This window comes from Protomyctophum bolini, assembly GCF_963924005.1.
Source record: "Protomyctophum bolini genome assembly, chromosome: 21".
Taxonomy (NCBI): domain Eukaryota; kingdom Metazoa; phylum Chordata; class Actinopteri; order Myctophiformes; family Myctophidae; genus Protomyctophum; species Protomyctophum bolini.
In genome coordinates, this window is record NC_137882.1 from 33,890,724 (window position 1) to 33,906,517 (window position 15,794).

The following is a 15,794-nucleotide window of genomic DNA, read 5'->3' on the forward strand; positions in this document are numbered from 1 at the left end:
TTTCCACACTCCTCATCCCATGCAAGGCTTTCCAGGCAAGTGCATTAGCACCCATTCACACACACATTCATACACCGATGGCGGAGGAAACCATGCGAGGCATCCAACCTGCACATCAGGAGCAATTATTAGGGGTTCAGCGTCTTGCTCAAGGACACTTCGCCAATAACTTAGGGGGAGCCCATGATAGAACAGAGAACGCTCCCGTTCCCAAGTGGCTGCTCTCTCTCCTAAGATATCTTATATCAGTGGTTCTCAAACTATTTCACGTTAACTTTGAAAATAATCCATTTCCCAAAGACCCCCAGAAGTAAAGATTTGAGTTAAAATACTGTTTGCTTTATAAAATAAAGAGCTGGAGAGAACAGCCCAAGACAGAGATGCCTGGAGATCGCTTGTTGACGACCTATGACCCAGAAGGGGTAGCAGGCGTAAGTAAGTACGTGTGTGTGTGTGTGTGTGTGTGTGTGTGTGTGTGTGTGTGTGTGTGTGTGTGTGTGTGTGTGTGTGTGTGTGTGCGCGTGCGTGCATGTGTGTAGTCTACTGCGGAACACTGAAATAGCATCCGCGTGCACACAGGCTGCCATCTCCGAACTGAAAAGATTGCATGGAATTTAAAAGGATTGTAATCGTGTCAAAAACTATGGCGCTCATGCCAGGTGTGTAACACAACGCCAAGTCACTGTGTGTGTGTGTGTGTGTCTGTGTGTCTGTGTGTGTGTGTGTGTGTGTGTGTGTGTGTGTGTGCGTGCGTGCGTGTGTGTGTGTGTGTGTGTGTGTGTGTGTGTGTGTGTGTGTGTGTGCGTGCGTGCATGTGTGCGAGGACTTTGGGAGATATATAAGGGGGTTGAGTCCACTGTTCTGTCCACCTTCTCTCTCTCTCTCTCTCTCTCTCTCTCAGACACACTCTTCTAGCTCCAGTCATGATGTCCACTCCTGTGATGTTTGTGCTCTCTGCTCTGCTGGTTACCATGGTTACCTGCAGTGGCCACGAGGAAGCTGACCCCAACTACGTGGACAACGGGGTTAGTATAATAATAATAATAATTATTATTATTATTACTATTATTATTATTATTATTATTATTAGTGGTAGACCTCTTATTGATTTCGTACGGGTTCCGCTATTTTTCACAGTTATGCCAGTTCTGAGTCGTTTTCCATGAACTTCGGCAATATTACCATGTAGAGTGTCGTGATTATTATTATTTAATGTGAGAGACAATTCATTTTCATTATAGTTTTGACAACTTTGTCTGTCTGTCTCTCTCTCTCTCTCTCTCTCTCTCAGATGGACGGTACGTGGTACATAATGGGCAACGCCACCAACCATTGGACGGCGTACGACCGTACAAAAGTGACGACAGTCGTGGTGGCGACGACGATCACAGGACTCAGTGTCAGCGCCAAATTCAGCGAGCGGACATCGTGAGTAGCAGAGTCTGTCTGTCTGTCTGTCTGTCTGTCTGAGACAATAATTCATTAGTTTATGTCACATTACTGAGACAATAATCCATTACTTTACAATTACTGAGACAGTAATCCATTACTTTACAATTACTGAGACAATAATTCATTACTTTGTCACATTACTGAGACAATAATTAATTACTTTACATTACTAAGACAATAATTCATTACTTTGTCACGTTACTGAGAAAATAATTCATTACTTTATGTCACATTAATGGGACAATAATCCATTAATTTATGTCACATTACTGAGACAATAATTAATTAAATTATGTCACATTACTGAGACAATAATTCATTACTTTATGTCACATTACTGAGACAATAATTCCATGTTTGAAGAGTAAGCTACTCACATTTGTACAAATACTGCAATGTAGAAATACTCTGTTACAAGTAAAGTCTGATAATCAAAATGTTCCCGAGTAAGGTACTGATGAATTGGTACCTACACATAATTAAATTTCAACAAAACAAAACAAAACAAAAAATCTCTCTCTCTCTCAGATCTAGTGATGCCAGCTGCACCACCATTGATACTCTACAGTGGGAAAAGGAAGAAGAAAAAGGTCACTTCAAGTATACAAACAGTGAGTAGCGCATGCATGCACAAACACACACACACACACACACACAGAGAGAGAGAGAGAGAGAGAGAGAGAGAGAGAGAGAGAGAGAGAGAGAGAGAGCACACACAGAGCTATTAATGGATCCCTTTGAACTTCGAGATCATCGGTGGCGTACACTGAATTTCACCATGGTTACTAACGTTAACCTCCAGTTATTGATTGATTGATTGGGCCATAAAAATGTCAACCTCTTTGCGTCACTTTGATGTATTTCTCAGAGTGGGGGAGGGCAGGGGATGGGGTGGGGGGGGGGGGGGTGTTTGTACACAATATGCACAGACCACATTTCTTACATATGTTCCCTTCCATGGTCTTTGTATGTGCGTGCGTGTGCTTGTGTGATGAACAGCTAAGGAGTATGAGGTGGTTGTGCTGCTGTTCAACACCATCGAAGGGTACGCTGTGATCCACACCGCTGATGCTGACCACGACTGCATCAACGAGCTCTACAGTGAGTGACCTTTGCCCTCTGACCTTCAGCCAGCGCCCCTCTCTTGAAATGCACAGTGGTATATAGTGGCCATTTATTGCGGTGCCACAGATTGATTTTTTCTTTTTTTAATATTGATTTGAATTAGTTCACAATCTGCGCGTTACATTGATTGAATGCCATTGACGAGATGTCTCGTCATTTAGGTGTTTTTTTATTGATTAAAAGACGATTTCTTTTTTCAGGGTTAGGGTTAATATTTTATTAAGTTATAATAATAATACCAGTTCAATCAGTGATATCCCCCCCCCATTTAGGCCTGACGTCGAAATGAATAAAAAGTCCTCTGAAAGAATATATATTCAAAGATTTGTGCCACATTTTCACGATTTTTCAAAAATCGCAGACCTACAAGCTCGTAGTGCGCCACTCGGTGGCTATGAGCTATGAGATTTGTAGATCTGCTATTTTTCAATAGCTAAATACTGCTTAGTTAAAACACCAAACACACCAATTCCCGTCCAGAATGGCTTAAGATGCTCTAGATATATGTAAAGGAGGAGGAGCGTATTGAATTGTTCTTGCAGGCCGCAACCCCAAGGTGACCCAGGCCGTGAAGGACGAGTTCGAGAGAATCTCCTTCGCGGACGACAAGATCCCCCCGTCCAATGTCAAGTTCATGGCCAAAGATGAAGAATGCCGGTCAGACACACGCACACACACACACACACACACACACACACACACACACACACACACACACACACACACTTCGATTTCTTTATTTGAATCCACAAATTACAATTAATTTTACAAGGAAACAAATATAACAGGGTTGACAGTTCATGTTCACTTAAGGATACACATGGCACCTCCTTCTCCACACAGACAAACTGCCTATAACAGACGAGACAGAACAGTATTTGGCAAGTTGTTTGGCTTTGCTTTTTGTCATGCCAGCTATTCTTAGGCCACTCATGGTCAGTTTATGCACATGGCCCAGGCTTCCGAATATCAGTATGGCAAATCTACAGCGATACCCCAAGTTTGTTATGCTTCCAAGTAATGGTTGATACTTAGAATATTTATCTTGGAATGCCTGGTCCAAAGACACAGCCCACCTCCAGAATCAGGACCTCCTTGTGTCTGGTGTCAACAAAGACAACATCAGGTGTACACACACACACACACACACACACACACACACACTTGTATTAAAACTGTTTGTGTTTTTTGGTAAATCCAAAAATCCCCCCCCCCCCCCCCCCCACGGATCATACAACGGCGCCACACAAAAGTAATTGAAGTATACTCGCGTGTTTTACTTAAGTAAAAGTATCAATAGTGCAATGTCACAAATACTCCGAAGTAGTCGTAGTAGTACTAGTAAGTGGTATAGTAAGTTATCCGACATGCACTGGATTAAAAGCACAAATTGAAAAAAATGTACCTTAAAATGCACCAAACGTAAAAGTATACTCGTCCCATTTCACACAATCCGATCTACAGACTCACGATGCGTTGCATTGCGACACATTGTCAGCTTGCAGATCTACAAGTAACTAACGTTTTCATTTAATTGTGGTGCAGTAAAAGTACTCTGGGAGTAGTGGAGTAGAAGTAAAATGATTGAACGTTGTAAATACTGGTGGTGCAGTCGATAGAGAAAAAGACAATTGAAATACTAAAAATAAATGAATAAAAATAAAAAACACTAAAGTACAGTAACTTGAGTGCAAGTACTTAGTTACCTGTTTGCAATTAAATAATTTTAAAATCAATGACATTGATTTATTATAATGTGTGTCAATGCATTGTTTGCTTTAATAAGTATAAGTTAAGTAGCCTGTAATAAGGTTATTAATGATGTAATAATGTTATTAATAATGTAATAATGTCACGTTTCTTTTGTTGTTGTTACAGTCCATGAGTATCCTGCTGGATGAAGACCCTCATCTGACACACACACACACACACACACACACACACACACGACACACACACACACACACACACACACACACACACACACACACACACACACACACACACAGTGATTTGTTGTGTTGTAGTTTTTCTTCCATAACCCCCCCCCCCCCCCCCCCCCCCACCCCCCTGGAACCTACACACCCGATCCCATTCATCCCTCCATTTCTTTACTGTCAATAAATCTCTTAAAGCATCCCAATGGTGTGTTTTCTCTATCAGAATAAACAAACGCAAAGCAAAAGGCAATACTGTACTTTGTCACTTTTCATGCAGTAGACACTTTGGATAGTTTGCCATGTGACTTAAGGGTGGTTAGAACATACTGCGCTCAGCCTTATTGTGTGACTATATGATTGGGCCGTGGAGTTGCATCATTCTTGCATTTTTAACCCATTTAGATCTGATACCTGCAGATTCTACAAATGTCTTCTAAATCATGATAGTTTTCAGAAAAAACGATGTTCTATATCAGTTGTTCTCAAACTATTTCATGTCAATGAGTCCCAGAGTTATGTAATTGGCCGCCGACCCCCATCTGAAAATATGTTGTTCCAGGGACCCTCCCCCCCAGAAGCAAATATTTGAGTCCGCTCTGAAATAATATATAATTATTCAAAGATTTGCGCCACATTTTCTGCTATTTTTCAATAAAGTATAACATTATGCTTAAAAGAGAATTCCATGCTAGAAGGTATTTGTCGTTGTTACGTCCCCACCAAAGAGGTCCAGGTGTTATTTTGTGCAAAAGTGCATTATTGGCTATTCCCCCTACCATAATCCCTCAATTAATTGAATTGCATTGAATTGAATAGGGCATTGGGGTTATTTCCATCGCTAAAAAATAAATAAAAAAATGCTATCCTCCATTCATAATGTAAATAGTATCCGAAGCGGCACACTTTACTACTTATTTCGATGGAAATAAGCAAATTAGCACAAAAACCCAACCCCCATTGACGGCTTATATTAGGGGAATTTCTTTCACAAAAGAACACGTACCTGGACCTCTTTGGTGGGGACGTAACAACTACAAATAAAGGTAAGAAAGCCTTCTAAAACGGGTAGTCCCAATACTTCATTCTGATTGGCTGGTTACCGTCACGTGACCGGTGTAAACTCACCGATAACCCACTCCTTCAATCACTTTGTATCAAACTGCAGCCTTGTAGCTGAACTGGGGAAGGGGAGCGCTTCATTGCTTTACAAACACATGCCGTGCGGGCATCTAAGCACCGCCCGTCTCATATGACTGTGAATGTGTGGCTCCAGGCAGCCCCGTAAAGATATCAAGCGCTACTCTCCCGTCACATAGGCTACTGTGCTGTGGCTCTAACTCGCTCGCTCTGGTGGCGCAAAGCGTAGATACTTTTGTGAATGTAATAGTTTTATTAGGTTAATATTGCTATAATGTTTGTAACCGTTTTAGAAAAGAAATAAGCCACTCGAGGCCCCAGCTTACCGGGTATTTTACACTGGCTGTGGGGGTAGAAGACCCTCCGCTGCGCGTCGGGTCTGCCTACGCCCCCAGCCAGTGTAAAATACCCGGTAACCTGAGACCTCTCGTGGCTTATTGCTTAATTCTAGCATGGAATTCTCCTTTAAAACACCAAAAGGGGTTCCTGTCCAGATTGGGTTAATTTGATGTGTTTGTATTCACACTGCGCGGCCGTGTCAGCCTCGGCAGTGAACCTTATCAATGTGTTCTATGGTATAATCTACACTATAGTATGGCATACATGGGCAACTTATTGTCTGTTTTTTATGTCCAATGTATTTGTATTTACTTTATAAAGTCAACATAATTATAATTAAAGGCATTTGAAATTAAATAAATTACTTAAATAAGTTACTTTTCAGGACTCGAATTGAAAAATAGCAAAAAGAAAAATCAGGATTTCAATTCAAATAATAGCAAAAATAAATGATCTACAAGCTCAAATCGCGTCGCAACACATCGCACTGTGACGCCTTTTGAGCTTGTACATCGGCTATTTTTGCTAAGACAGTAATATGCAATGTGGCCATCTGGAGTGAGTGTGGAAATATAGTGGCCCTCTGCTCTGCATCGTCAAAGTTGCCCACCCCTGATCTGTGGTATTCAAATGATATACTTTGAGGAGTTAGGAGTTAGGACCTAAAGTGAGCGTAACATGCGTGTGTGTGTGTGTGTGTGTGTGTGTGCGCTATTATACTGTTGATATCTAAAGTAAAGTAAAACTAAATGAAAAAAGAGAGTGAGAAATGGGAAAATTACTTACTATGGGCAGAGCTAAACAGTTCAATGCCTTGTTACAGAAGAGTTTATGGATTTAATATTGTTGTTTACACAGTCTCCGGTTTATGTTGAAAGTGTACTCTTAGTTTCTCAAAGGAAGGAAGGAAGTTGTAATGTAGTAGCCCAGACAACATAAATTAACATACTTTTCAGATGGTCAACATTTTTGTATTATAAATATGTTTTAGTGGTCTCATAAAATATTCTAATATTTTGAGATTTGATTTTCATGAGCTGTATGCCAGAATCATCAAGATTAAAACAAAAAAGTCTTAAATATTTCACTTTATGCGCAATTAATCTAGAATTTATGAAAGTTTCACTTTTTGACTTATATTGTGGAAGAAAATTTACTTTTCCACAATATTTTTTTTTAGATGCACCTGTATATGGCAACTATCTTATATTAAGTCTAATACCTTTTCATTTACTTAGTTGCTACTCACGAGGAAGAGTATGAAGATGGGATAACTCATGGAAGAGACAGGAGTAGGCTATAGTTGAGTTGAATGACAATATTGGCAAAGTAAAAGGTAAACCCATTTTCAGTTCATTTATTTTACAACACAGCCTCCCATTATGACCCAGGCCAGACCAAAGTATAGTGACTCATAGGAATAGACTATGTGACAACCAGGTATAGTCTGGTGACCACCGGAGAGACGGGTGACAGCCAGAACGCAATAGCGGTGCAGAGTTTGCAGTTGAGTTTCGTACCCTTGCTACGGAGAGTGGATGGAATAATGAGGCACTATACTTTCTCCCGATCATTTGTGTAATAATTGTGAAAACATTGTCAATACAAATATAGTTGCACTTTGTCTACTTTTGGAGCTGTCAGAAGAAAGTGGTTACAACTCCCGAAGCACCGCCCATTCACCTCGGAAAGTGACGAGTCAATATGGAGATATGGTTCCCCCCCCCCCCCATAGGATTACATTGAAAAGTGGCTGTGGGAATTACCATATTAAAGGAGTAAATACATAACTTTGTTAACGACCATGACCGGGGATAACATAAAAAATTACATGTTATCGTGGACCCTGTTGTAAACAAGTATAATGCTTTATCAGTGTGTCTTCCACACTCCACAGTAACAGTCTTTGTATTGAGTTGTGCTTTCATGTGATATGTACCCATTCTGCAAACTGTTAATACATACTTAATTAAATCAATCAAACCAAGCACTTTTTGTCGAGACTTTTTCGAGACATAAATGAAAGATTGTGAGTAATTTCGAGTATGCATAAATCAGTAGGCTATAAGGCTATTAAAACAATATGCATCGATTTGTACACTGAGTTAAATTAACATCGATTTTACACTATAAATCGGGGTCACAGAGGTAGAAATGCCAAAAATGGGATCCATAGACTAATGCATGTCAAACTGGGGGTCCTTTAAACGGGTTGATAATCACTACTAGAGCCGTACGCATCTTCTCTCTTTGATAAATGGTGCGAATCATGTAAGGCTACTGATTTCAATGCGATACAGGAGTTGGTTTAGCTTGAAGAGTTCAAGAGATGTTTGGTGTCCGACCGCATTGTAATGTACCTAAATGAACAGAATTGGTGGAGTCACTTTCAAAGGCATCAGTTCTAGCAGATGAGTTCGTGCTCACGCACAAAACTGGATTTCCAAGTCCACATGGGGAGAAATCTCATTCTCGAAGTGGTTCTGCGGCACATAATAACATGCCCAAGTCATCGTCTCCACGTAAGAATGACAGGGAGTGCTATTTTTGCCATACATTTGGGCATGTAATTGCTGATTGTTACAAACGCATTGGTAGGCCGCAGCAGCAGGCTCCTGCAGGTGCAGGTCAAGCACAGGGTATTGGGGCTAATTAAAACGGAGCGACTGACTCAGGTTTTGCCCCGTTCACTTTTGATGGATTTGCGTCGCTGACTGGATCCTAATGATCAGCAGCCAGTGCGAATTTTGCAAGACACAGGTGGTTCACAGTCTATCATTCAAGCTGTGGTTTTGCCACTTAATGAACAAACTTTGTGTGGCTATATAGCACTGCGTTACGTGGCATAGAAATGGGCTATGTTCCGAGGGCACTGCACCGAGTGCATGTTAACTCTAAATTAGTCACTGGATTTTTCCCTGTTGCTGTGTGCCCTGAGTTGCCCATTCAAGGGATCACATTCTTTTTTTGTCAAATATGTTTTTATTGAACAGATAAATTATTACAAACATTATAATATGAAATACTTTTTTTATGAAACAAAATGAAAGAAAAGATAAAGACAAAAAAGATAAAGAAATCCCTTAACCCTCTCACCCATACTGCTCAGTGACATTGCATACTATATAATAAGATGATAGAAATCTCGTGGAAAACATCTGAAAAGAAAATGGTGTACAGTCAACCATATCAATGGTATCCTGTCTATTAATCGTTTCTACTCAGGTAATGGACAAGGGGCAGCCAAATCTTATCAAACTGTTTCTCCCTGTTTCTCAGGAAATACCTTATTCTCTCAAGATGAAGTGTACTAGTCATTTCATTTAACCAGTGCTTAAATGCAGGAGCCTCTTCCTTCTTCCAGTGTGTCAGAATTAGTTTTTTCGCTGTAATCAGACCATATGAGAAGAGTTGTTTCTGTGCTTTCGTCAACATAGGCATGGAGTCTGACAAACCGAGAATTATTAGTACAGGATCGGGGTCAATATGAATACTCAAAATATCAGAGAGCGTCTCAAATATCTTAATCCAATATCTTCGTATCCGAGGGCAAAGGGCGAAGCTATGAAGAAGATTTCCATCTATTGTATTACATTTGTCACAATGCGAAGAAATATCTGGGTATATGTTATGTAATTTTTTCGTGTCATACATAGACTCCATTGAATAATGGAGTCTATGTATGACACGAAACTGGATAAGGCAATGTCTGGAATTGATAGAGCACGCATTAATTTCTTCAAGGCTGTCTTCCCAGAGCTCGTCTGAGATTGAAGTCCCCAGTTAATTTTCCCATGCCAGCTTAATAGCTGATGTAGTAGGTAGATTTGCCACTTGAAATGATTCATAAAGATGTGACACCCTTACGTCTGGTACTGTATTATTAAGAAGGAACCTATCTAGGGATGAAGGTGTATCTCTCTCAAAAGTGGGAGAAAAGTTACGGATATAGTTCCTAACCTGTAGAAACCTATAAAAGTCACTCCTAGGGAGTCTATACTTTAAGGGATCACATTCTTAATGGGGAATGATGTTGCGGGTGGGAAGGTGACGCCTCCTCTTGAGGTAATGGATTCTATTCCTCTGACTGGGGTGCCTGATGACGTGAGTGAGTCTCCTCCCACACTCAATGTGTATCCTGCATGCATAATTACGCTGTTGCTGTTGATCTGTCAGATTCTATTCTAGGACCGATTTTCAGAGGTGAAAAGATGGGGAATAAATCTGATGATGCTAATGCTAAGACTAGCATTGTGAAAAAAGCGGACAAAGTACCTTGTAGGCTACAATTGTTCCCGAACATACAAATGTTCCAAAGGTGCCCATTACCCGACAGTCACTGTCAGTTGCTCAAAAGGGGGATCCGAGCCTAAGGAAATGTTTCAAAGAGCTGATGACGTCAGATGCCATTAAAACTGATCAGGTTGGATATTATCTTGATAATGGCATGCTGATGCGCAAATGGACTCCGCTGGCTAACGCAGGGTTAGAATGGAGTGCTGTGTTCCAAATTGTTGTGCCAACAGGCTTCCGCCAGCAGGTGTTGTCAGTGGCCCATGAAAGTAAGTGGTCTGGCCACTTCGGTGTCACAAAGACGTACAATCTGCTCCTGAAACTCCTGGAGCGCTGGCACCAAACGCTTAAGCCCATGTTGCGTGAGTATTGTCTCGAGAACGAGCAAGATTGGGACGAGGGCATGCCATTTGTATTGTTTGCAGCACGCAATGCTGTGCAAGAGTCACTGGGTTTTAGCCCTCGTTCTTGGTGGGATCAGCCTTCCATTTCGACATCCCGCCACTCCGACATTGGTTTCTAATTGGCGGTACTTAATTTTATTTTCAGAAGTACCGCCATTCTGACGCGGGAATCCACATTATTATTATTATTATTATGACAGTAAGATCTGGCCATACTGAACCCAACAGACATGGAGGCAGTTTCCCAAGCTATTGCTAACCAGGACACTGTCCTTGGCAGACATGAACATACTTTGACTCAGATAATTGCTCGTTTGGAGACGCTTTCGACTAGTGTCAATAATATACAGGGACACCTTGCCAACCAGCTGTGGATAACAACGCAGCAGCAGCTGCTGCTCCCGCGGTGGATAATAATGCTTATGCTCCTGCCCCTGATATTCCACCTGCCCGTGAAATACCTGTCACTGCACCTGAGCGTTATGCTGGCGATCTAGGCACTTGTCAAGCCTTTCTAATGCAATGCTCTCTCTGTCTGGCAGGAGCAGTCGCCAGTATGCCAGTCATATGCTGCGTTCACCGGTGAGATGAAGAAAGTGTTTGATCATCCTGTTCGTGGCAAGGAGGCTACTAGGCTCATGACCCTCCGCCAGGGAGCAAGTAACGTTGCAGAGTTTGCAGTTGAGTTTCGTACCCTTGCTACGGAGAGTGGATGGAATAATGAGGCTCTTCAAGGTGCGTTCCATAAAGCGCTGAATGATGACATCAAGGACGAGTTGGCATCCCGTGACGACCCTACGAGTCTCGACGAGTTAATCAGCTGCTCCATTCGTCTCGATAATCGCCTCCGTGAGCGCCGGAGAGAGAAGAGTTTTCGTTCTCAGCGAGCAGGCATGTCTTCCGGTGTTCCATCTCCAACCCAGGCTCCATTCCAGGTTTTACCTCCGTCCAACGCTCTGTCTCCGAGAGGCCCTGAGCTCCGCCGTGAGTCAACAAATGAGGTCCATTCCGAGGTCCATTCCATTCTGGGCCGTGCCCACCTGTCCCCGGAGGAGAAGACTCGCCGTATATGTAGAGGGTTCAGAAATAGCCTCTATTATAGTTTTGCACTAAAACATACACCCCCCCATTTTTTAAGATTCATTAGAACTATTCTAACATCATTGACACTTTTCTATGAGATGCCGCATCTTATTAGACTTCCTAGTCAATAGATGGCGCTCTTGCGCTACTGTGAATCATAGAAGAACTGCCTATAGTCTCGGTCCCACGCATGCGCAGTCAGTAATAAACCGCTGCTGACCGAGCAAAGCAACACTAAAGTTCGTTCGTTTTTCACAGGTATAAAAATCATATCTAAACATTCCTAATGATGTTGAAACTACTGTGAACTGTCAGTGACAGGTTTAGTAACGTTTTGAGTGGACTTGAAGTGAGTTTGGACCAGTAGTTTGAATAGTTGAATAATGGCTGCTGCCAGGTAGTTTTACACTGTGTTACCACACAGACAGCACACGTGGTGCGCATGCACATGCGTGCGTATCTGAATGTAAACTGCTATCTTCAATGTGTATTTGAGCTAATGGTGTGAATGAAGAAGAGTATTACATTTGAGAAATGTATTATTGTTATGATAAATGGAATCTGAGTGTTCTGACTACAGTATTAAATTTGTATGTTGAGATTAAGAATACAGATTGGATATTATGTCAAAAGGGTTATTATTGTGCACTTTATTTTTGTTTTATTGTATTTTGTATGTTTGAAGTTATTGTGAAGTAAGATGTCTGTTATTATTCTGATATTGAATGCACAATATGAATGTTGACATATTGAGTCAGTAATAAACCGCTGCTGACTGAGCAAAGCAACACTAAAGTTCGTGTCCTGTTCCTCGTTTTTCACAGATCCACAGTGCATTCAAGCCTCTGAATCGCTTGTACCGACCCAGACTCCCCTAGGTCTGAGGCCGGTAACATATACAGTCCAAATCATGCATGTATTGTGGCCAGGCGGGCCACTTCATTGCCGCCTGTCCTATCCCTCCAGTAATGAAGGAGATACTGATGAGCCGAGCAGAGTGTACATAATCCTCTTCTACTTCAAAGCCACAGGTCAATGCTGCCCTCGTGTGGCGGTCCCAGTCGGTGCCCCTCTCAGCATTAATCGACTCCAGAGCGGACGAGAGCTTCATTGATCGCCAGGTAGCTATGCAAATGAAGATTGATTTAATTCCTCTTGATTGTCCTAATGTCCTTTGCAAGCTAAGTCACTTAATGGTTTACCCCTAGCCCTGTAAGGATGGAGAAGGTCTTGGTCACAAGAGCAGAAAGTGCTGACCTTAACAACTTATCAAGGAGTTAGGTCTTGATGTTCTTCAGTTTTGGGAGCAAGTTAAGAATGCTTAAATTGCAGGTTTAGAATTAGAATCTCATACAGACAAGGTTGACAATTAATAATCGAACAGAGATTGGTGCTGGAGATTGATGCCTTATAAAAGGAGGGAATGACGTCACAACTAGGTAGGCGTGACGACATCCCTGACAAGCCCGGGTGGATAGTAAGACTGTACCAGTGACTGTTATATTGTCTGGAAATCATCATGTAGAGATCCAGTTGCATATAATAGACTGTCCTGGGACCCCGTTAGTTCTTGGTTTTCCTTGGCTCAAAATGCATAATCCTCAAATGGATTGGTCTACACAGGGAGAATACGTTCTTGGTGTACAGTTTGCCATTTAAACTGTTTATACTCTGCTCAGTCTCCTTCTCCTTCTGAACCTCAGCCCCCTGCTGATTTCCCTGATGTATACTCTGTCCTTGAGATTTATCACAGTCTAGCTCAAGTGTTCAGCAAGGATCAAGCTCTGTCTTTGCCACCTCACCGGCCCTATGATTGTCCCATTAACCTCCTAGATGGCGCTCCTCTGGAATCATCCTACCCTCATCTTCCCCGGTGGGTTCTGGGTTTATTTTTGTTGGTAAAAAGGACGGCTCATTAAGACCTTGAATTGATTACCGTGGTCTGAATAATATCACAGTTAAAAACACTGATTAACCCTCTGTTGTTAATCAGTTCTGCTTTTTCACACCTCAATGGAGCTACCATTTTCACTAAACTAGATTTGTGTAATGCCTTGTGCGAATCCGGGAAGGTGATGAATGGAAAACGGCATTCAATACTCCCCTTGGACACTTTGAATATTTGGTCATGCCTTTTGGATTTACTAATGCACCCGTTGCCTTTTAGGCTTTGGTTAATGATGTGGACATGCTGAATCGATTTGTGTTCGTTTTTTTGGATGACATTTAGATTTTTTTCCAAAAACAAGGCTGAGCATGAGCTGCATGTTTCCCAGGTTCTCCAACGCCTCCTGGAGAACAAACTATTTGTTAAGGCTGAAAAATGTGAACGTCATGCCCCCTCTGTGTCTTTCCTAGGCTATGTGATTGTTCCAGGACAATTGCAGATGGATCCTGTCAAAGTCTCTGCGGTTGCTGAGTGGCCAGCCCCCACTAACATCAAACAGTTGCAGCGTTTTTTTATAGAGTGCTTATTACGAATTACAGCTTATTGCAGCCCCGCTTACAGCCCTCACGTCCATGTCCAACCCGTTCTGTTGGAGTCCTGCAGCAGAGGCAGCTTTTGTTGAGCTTAAAGCACGTTTTGTCTCTACTCCAGTCCTTCTCCATCCAGACCCAGACCTGCAGTTCATTGTGGAGGTGGATGCCTCGGACACAGGATTGGGTGCTGTTCTCTCTCAACGCTCCCCTACTGACAATACGTTGCATCCCTGTGCTTTTCTGTCATGCAAACTTGATTCCGCAGAAATAAATTTAATGTTGGCAACAGGGAGCTTTTGTCAGTTAAAGAGGCATTGGAGGAGTGGCGCCACTGGCTGGAGGGTGCTCTGCAGCCCGTCATTGTCTGGACTGACCATAAAAACTTGTCCTACATTCAGTCTGCTAAGCGACTTAATTCACGGCAAGCAAGGTGGGCTTTGTTTTTTGACAGATTTAATTTTTCTCTCACTTTTCGCCAAGACTCCCAGAATGCTAGAGCTGACGCTCTATCCCGTCTACATACTGTGGAGGAGAGAAGTACTGACCCCGGCCCCGTCTTGCCACCTACTTGTGTTCTCGCGGCCGTCACTTGAGAGATTGAGTCGAGGGTCCTGCAAGCTCAAACACAACAACCTGACCCTGGTACCGGCCCTCCGAATAACCTGTTTGTCCCTGACGCTGTGCGCTCCCAGGTCCTTGAATGGGGGCATTCTACCCATTTGTGTCATCCAGGCATCAATTGGACGCTGTCCTTCCTTCGCCAGCGGTTTTGGTGGCCATCTTTGGTGGATGACACCCAGTCATTCATCGCTGCCTGTCCTACTTGTGCCCGTAATAAGACCTCTACAAGACCCAGTTCCGGCCTTCTTCGACCCCTGCCTGTTCCGAACCGTCCGTGGTCACACATAGCTGGCCTGCCACCATCAGGAGGAAAGACTGTTATACTGACCATCATTGACCGTTTTTCCAAAGCGGTCCATCTTCTTGCTCTGCCTAAACTTCCTTCTGCTAGAGAGACTGCTGACCTCCTGGTCGCCAATGTGTTCCGCCTGTATGGCCTATGTACTGACATCGTTCACCTCTCATGTCTGGAAGGCCTTCTGTACAGCTCTGGGTGCTACTGCCAGCCTTTCCTCAGGCTACCACCCTCAGACGAATGGTCAGACTGAACGGGCCAATCAGGAGGTTGAGGCTGCTTTACGCTGTATGGCGTCTGCTAATCCATCCACCTGGAGTTCTCAGCTGTCTTGGGTAGAATATGCCCACAACTCTTTGTCCAGTGCATCCACCGGTATGTCTCCTTTCCTCTGTTCCCTTGGATATCAGCCTCCTTTGTTTCCTGCTCAAGAGATCGAGGTAGCAGTTCCTTCTGTCCAGGCCCTCATACGACGCTGCCGTAAGGCATGGAAGCGTGCCCGTGCTCCTCTTCTCAAAGCGGGGGAGAGGATTCGGCACCAGGCTAATCGTCACGGGACTCCAGCGCCTCAGTACGTGCCTGGTCAGATGGTGTGGCTTTTGGCAAAGGACCTGCCACTCACGG

General features: G+C 42.9%; 1 protein-coding gene across 1 annotated transcript; it reads left to right on the forward strand.

Annotated features, from left to right (window-relative positions):
• Positions 1 to 926: 926 nt before the first annotated feature.
• LOC308335997 (uncharacterized protein) lies at positions 927 to 5,833 on the forward strand (the record flags this gene model as incomplete). Its single annotated transcript, XM_080793240.1, has 6 exons — positions 927 to 1,025; positions 1,292 to 1,428; positions 1,981 to 2,063; positions 2,452 to 2,553; positions 3,120 to 3,234; positions 5,791 to 5,833. The coding sequence occupies 6 exons, from the start codon at positions 927 to 929 to the stop codon at positions 5,831 to 5,833; spliced, it is 579 nt and encodes a 192-aa protein (XP_080649366.1).
• Positions 5,834 to 15,794: the final 9,961 nt, after the last annotated feature.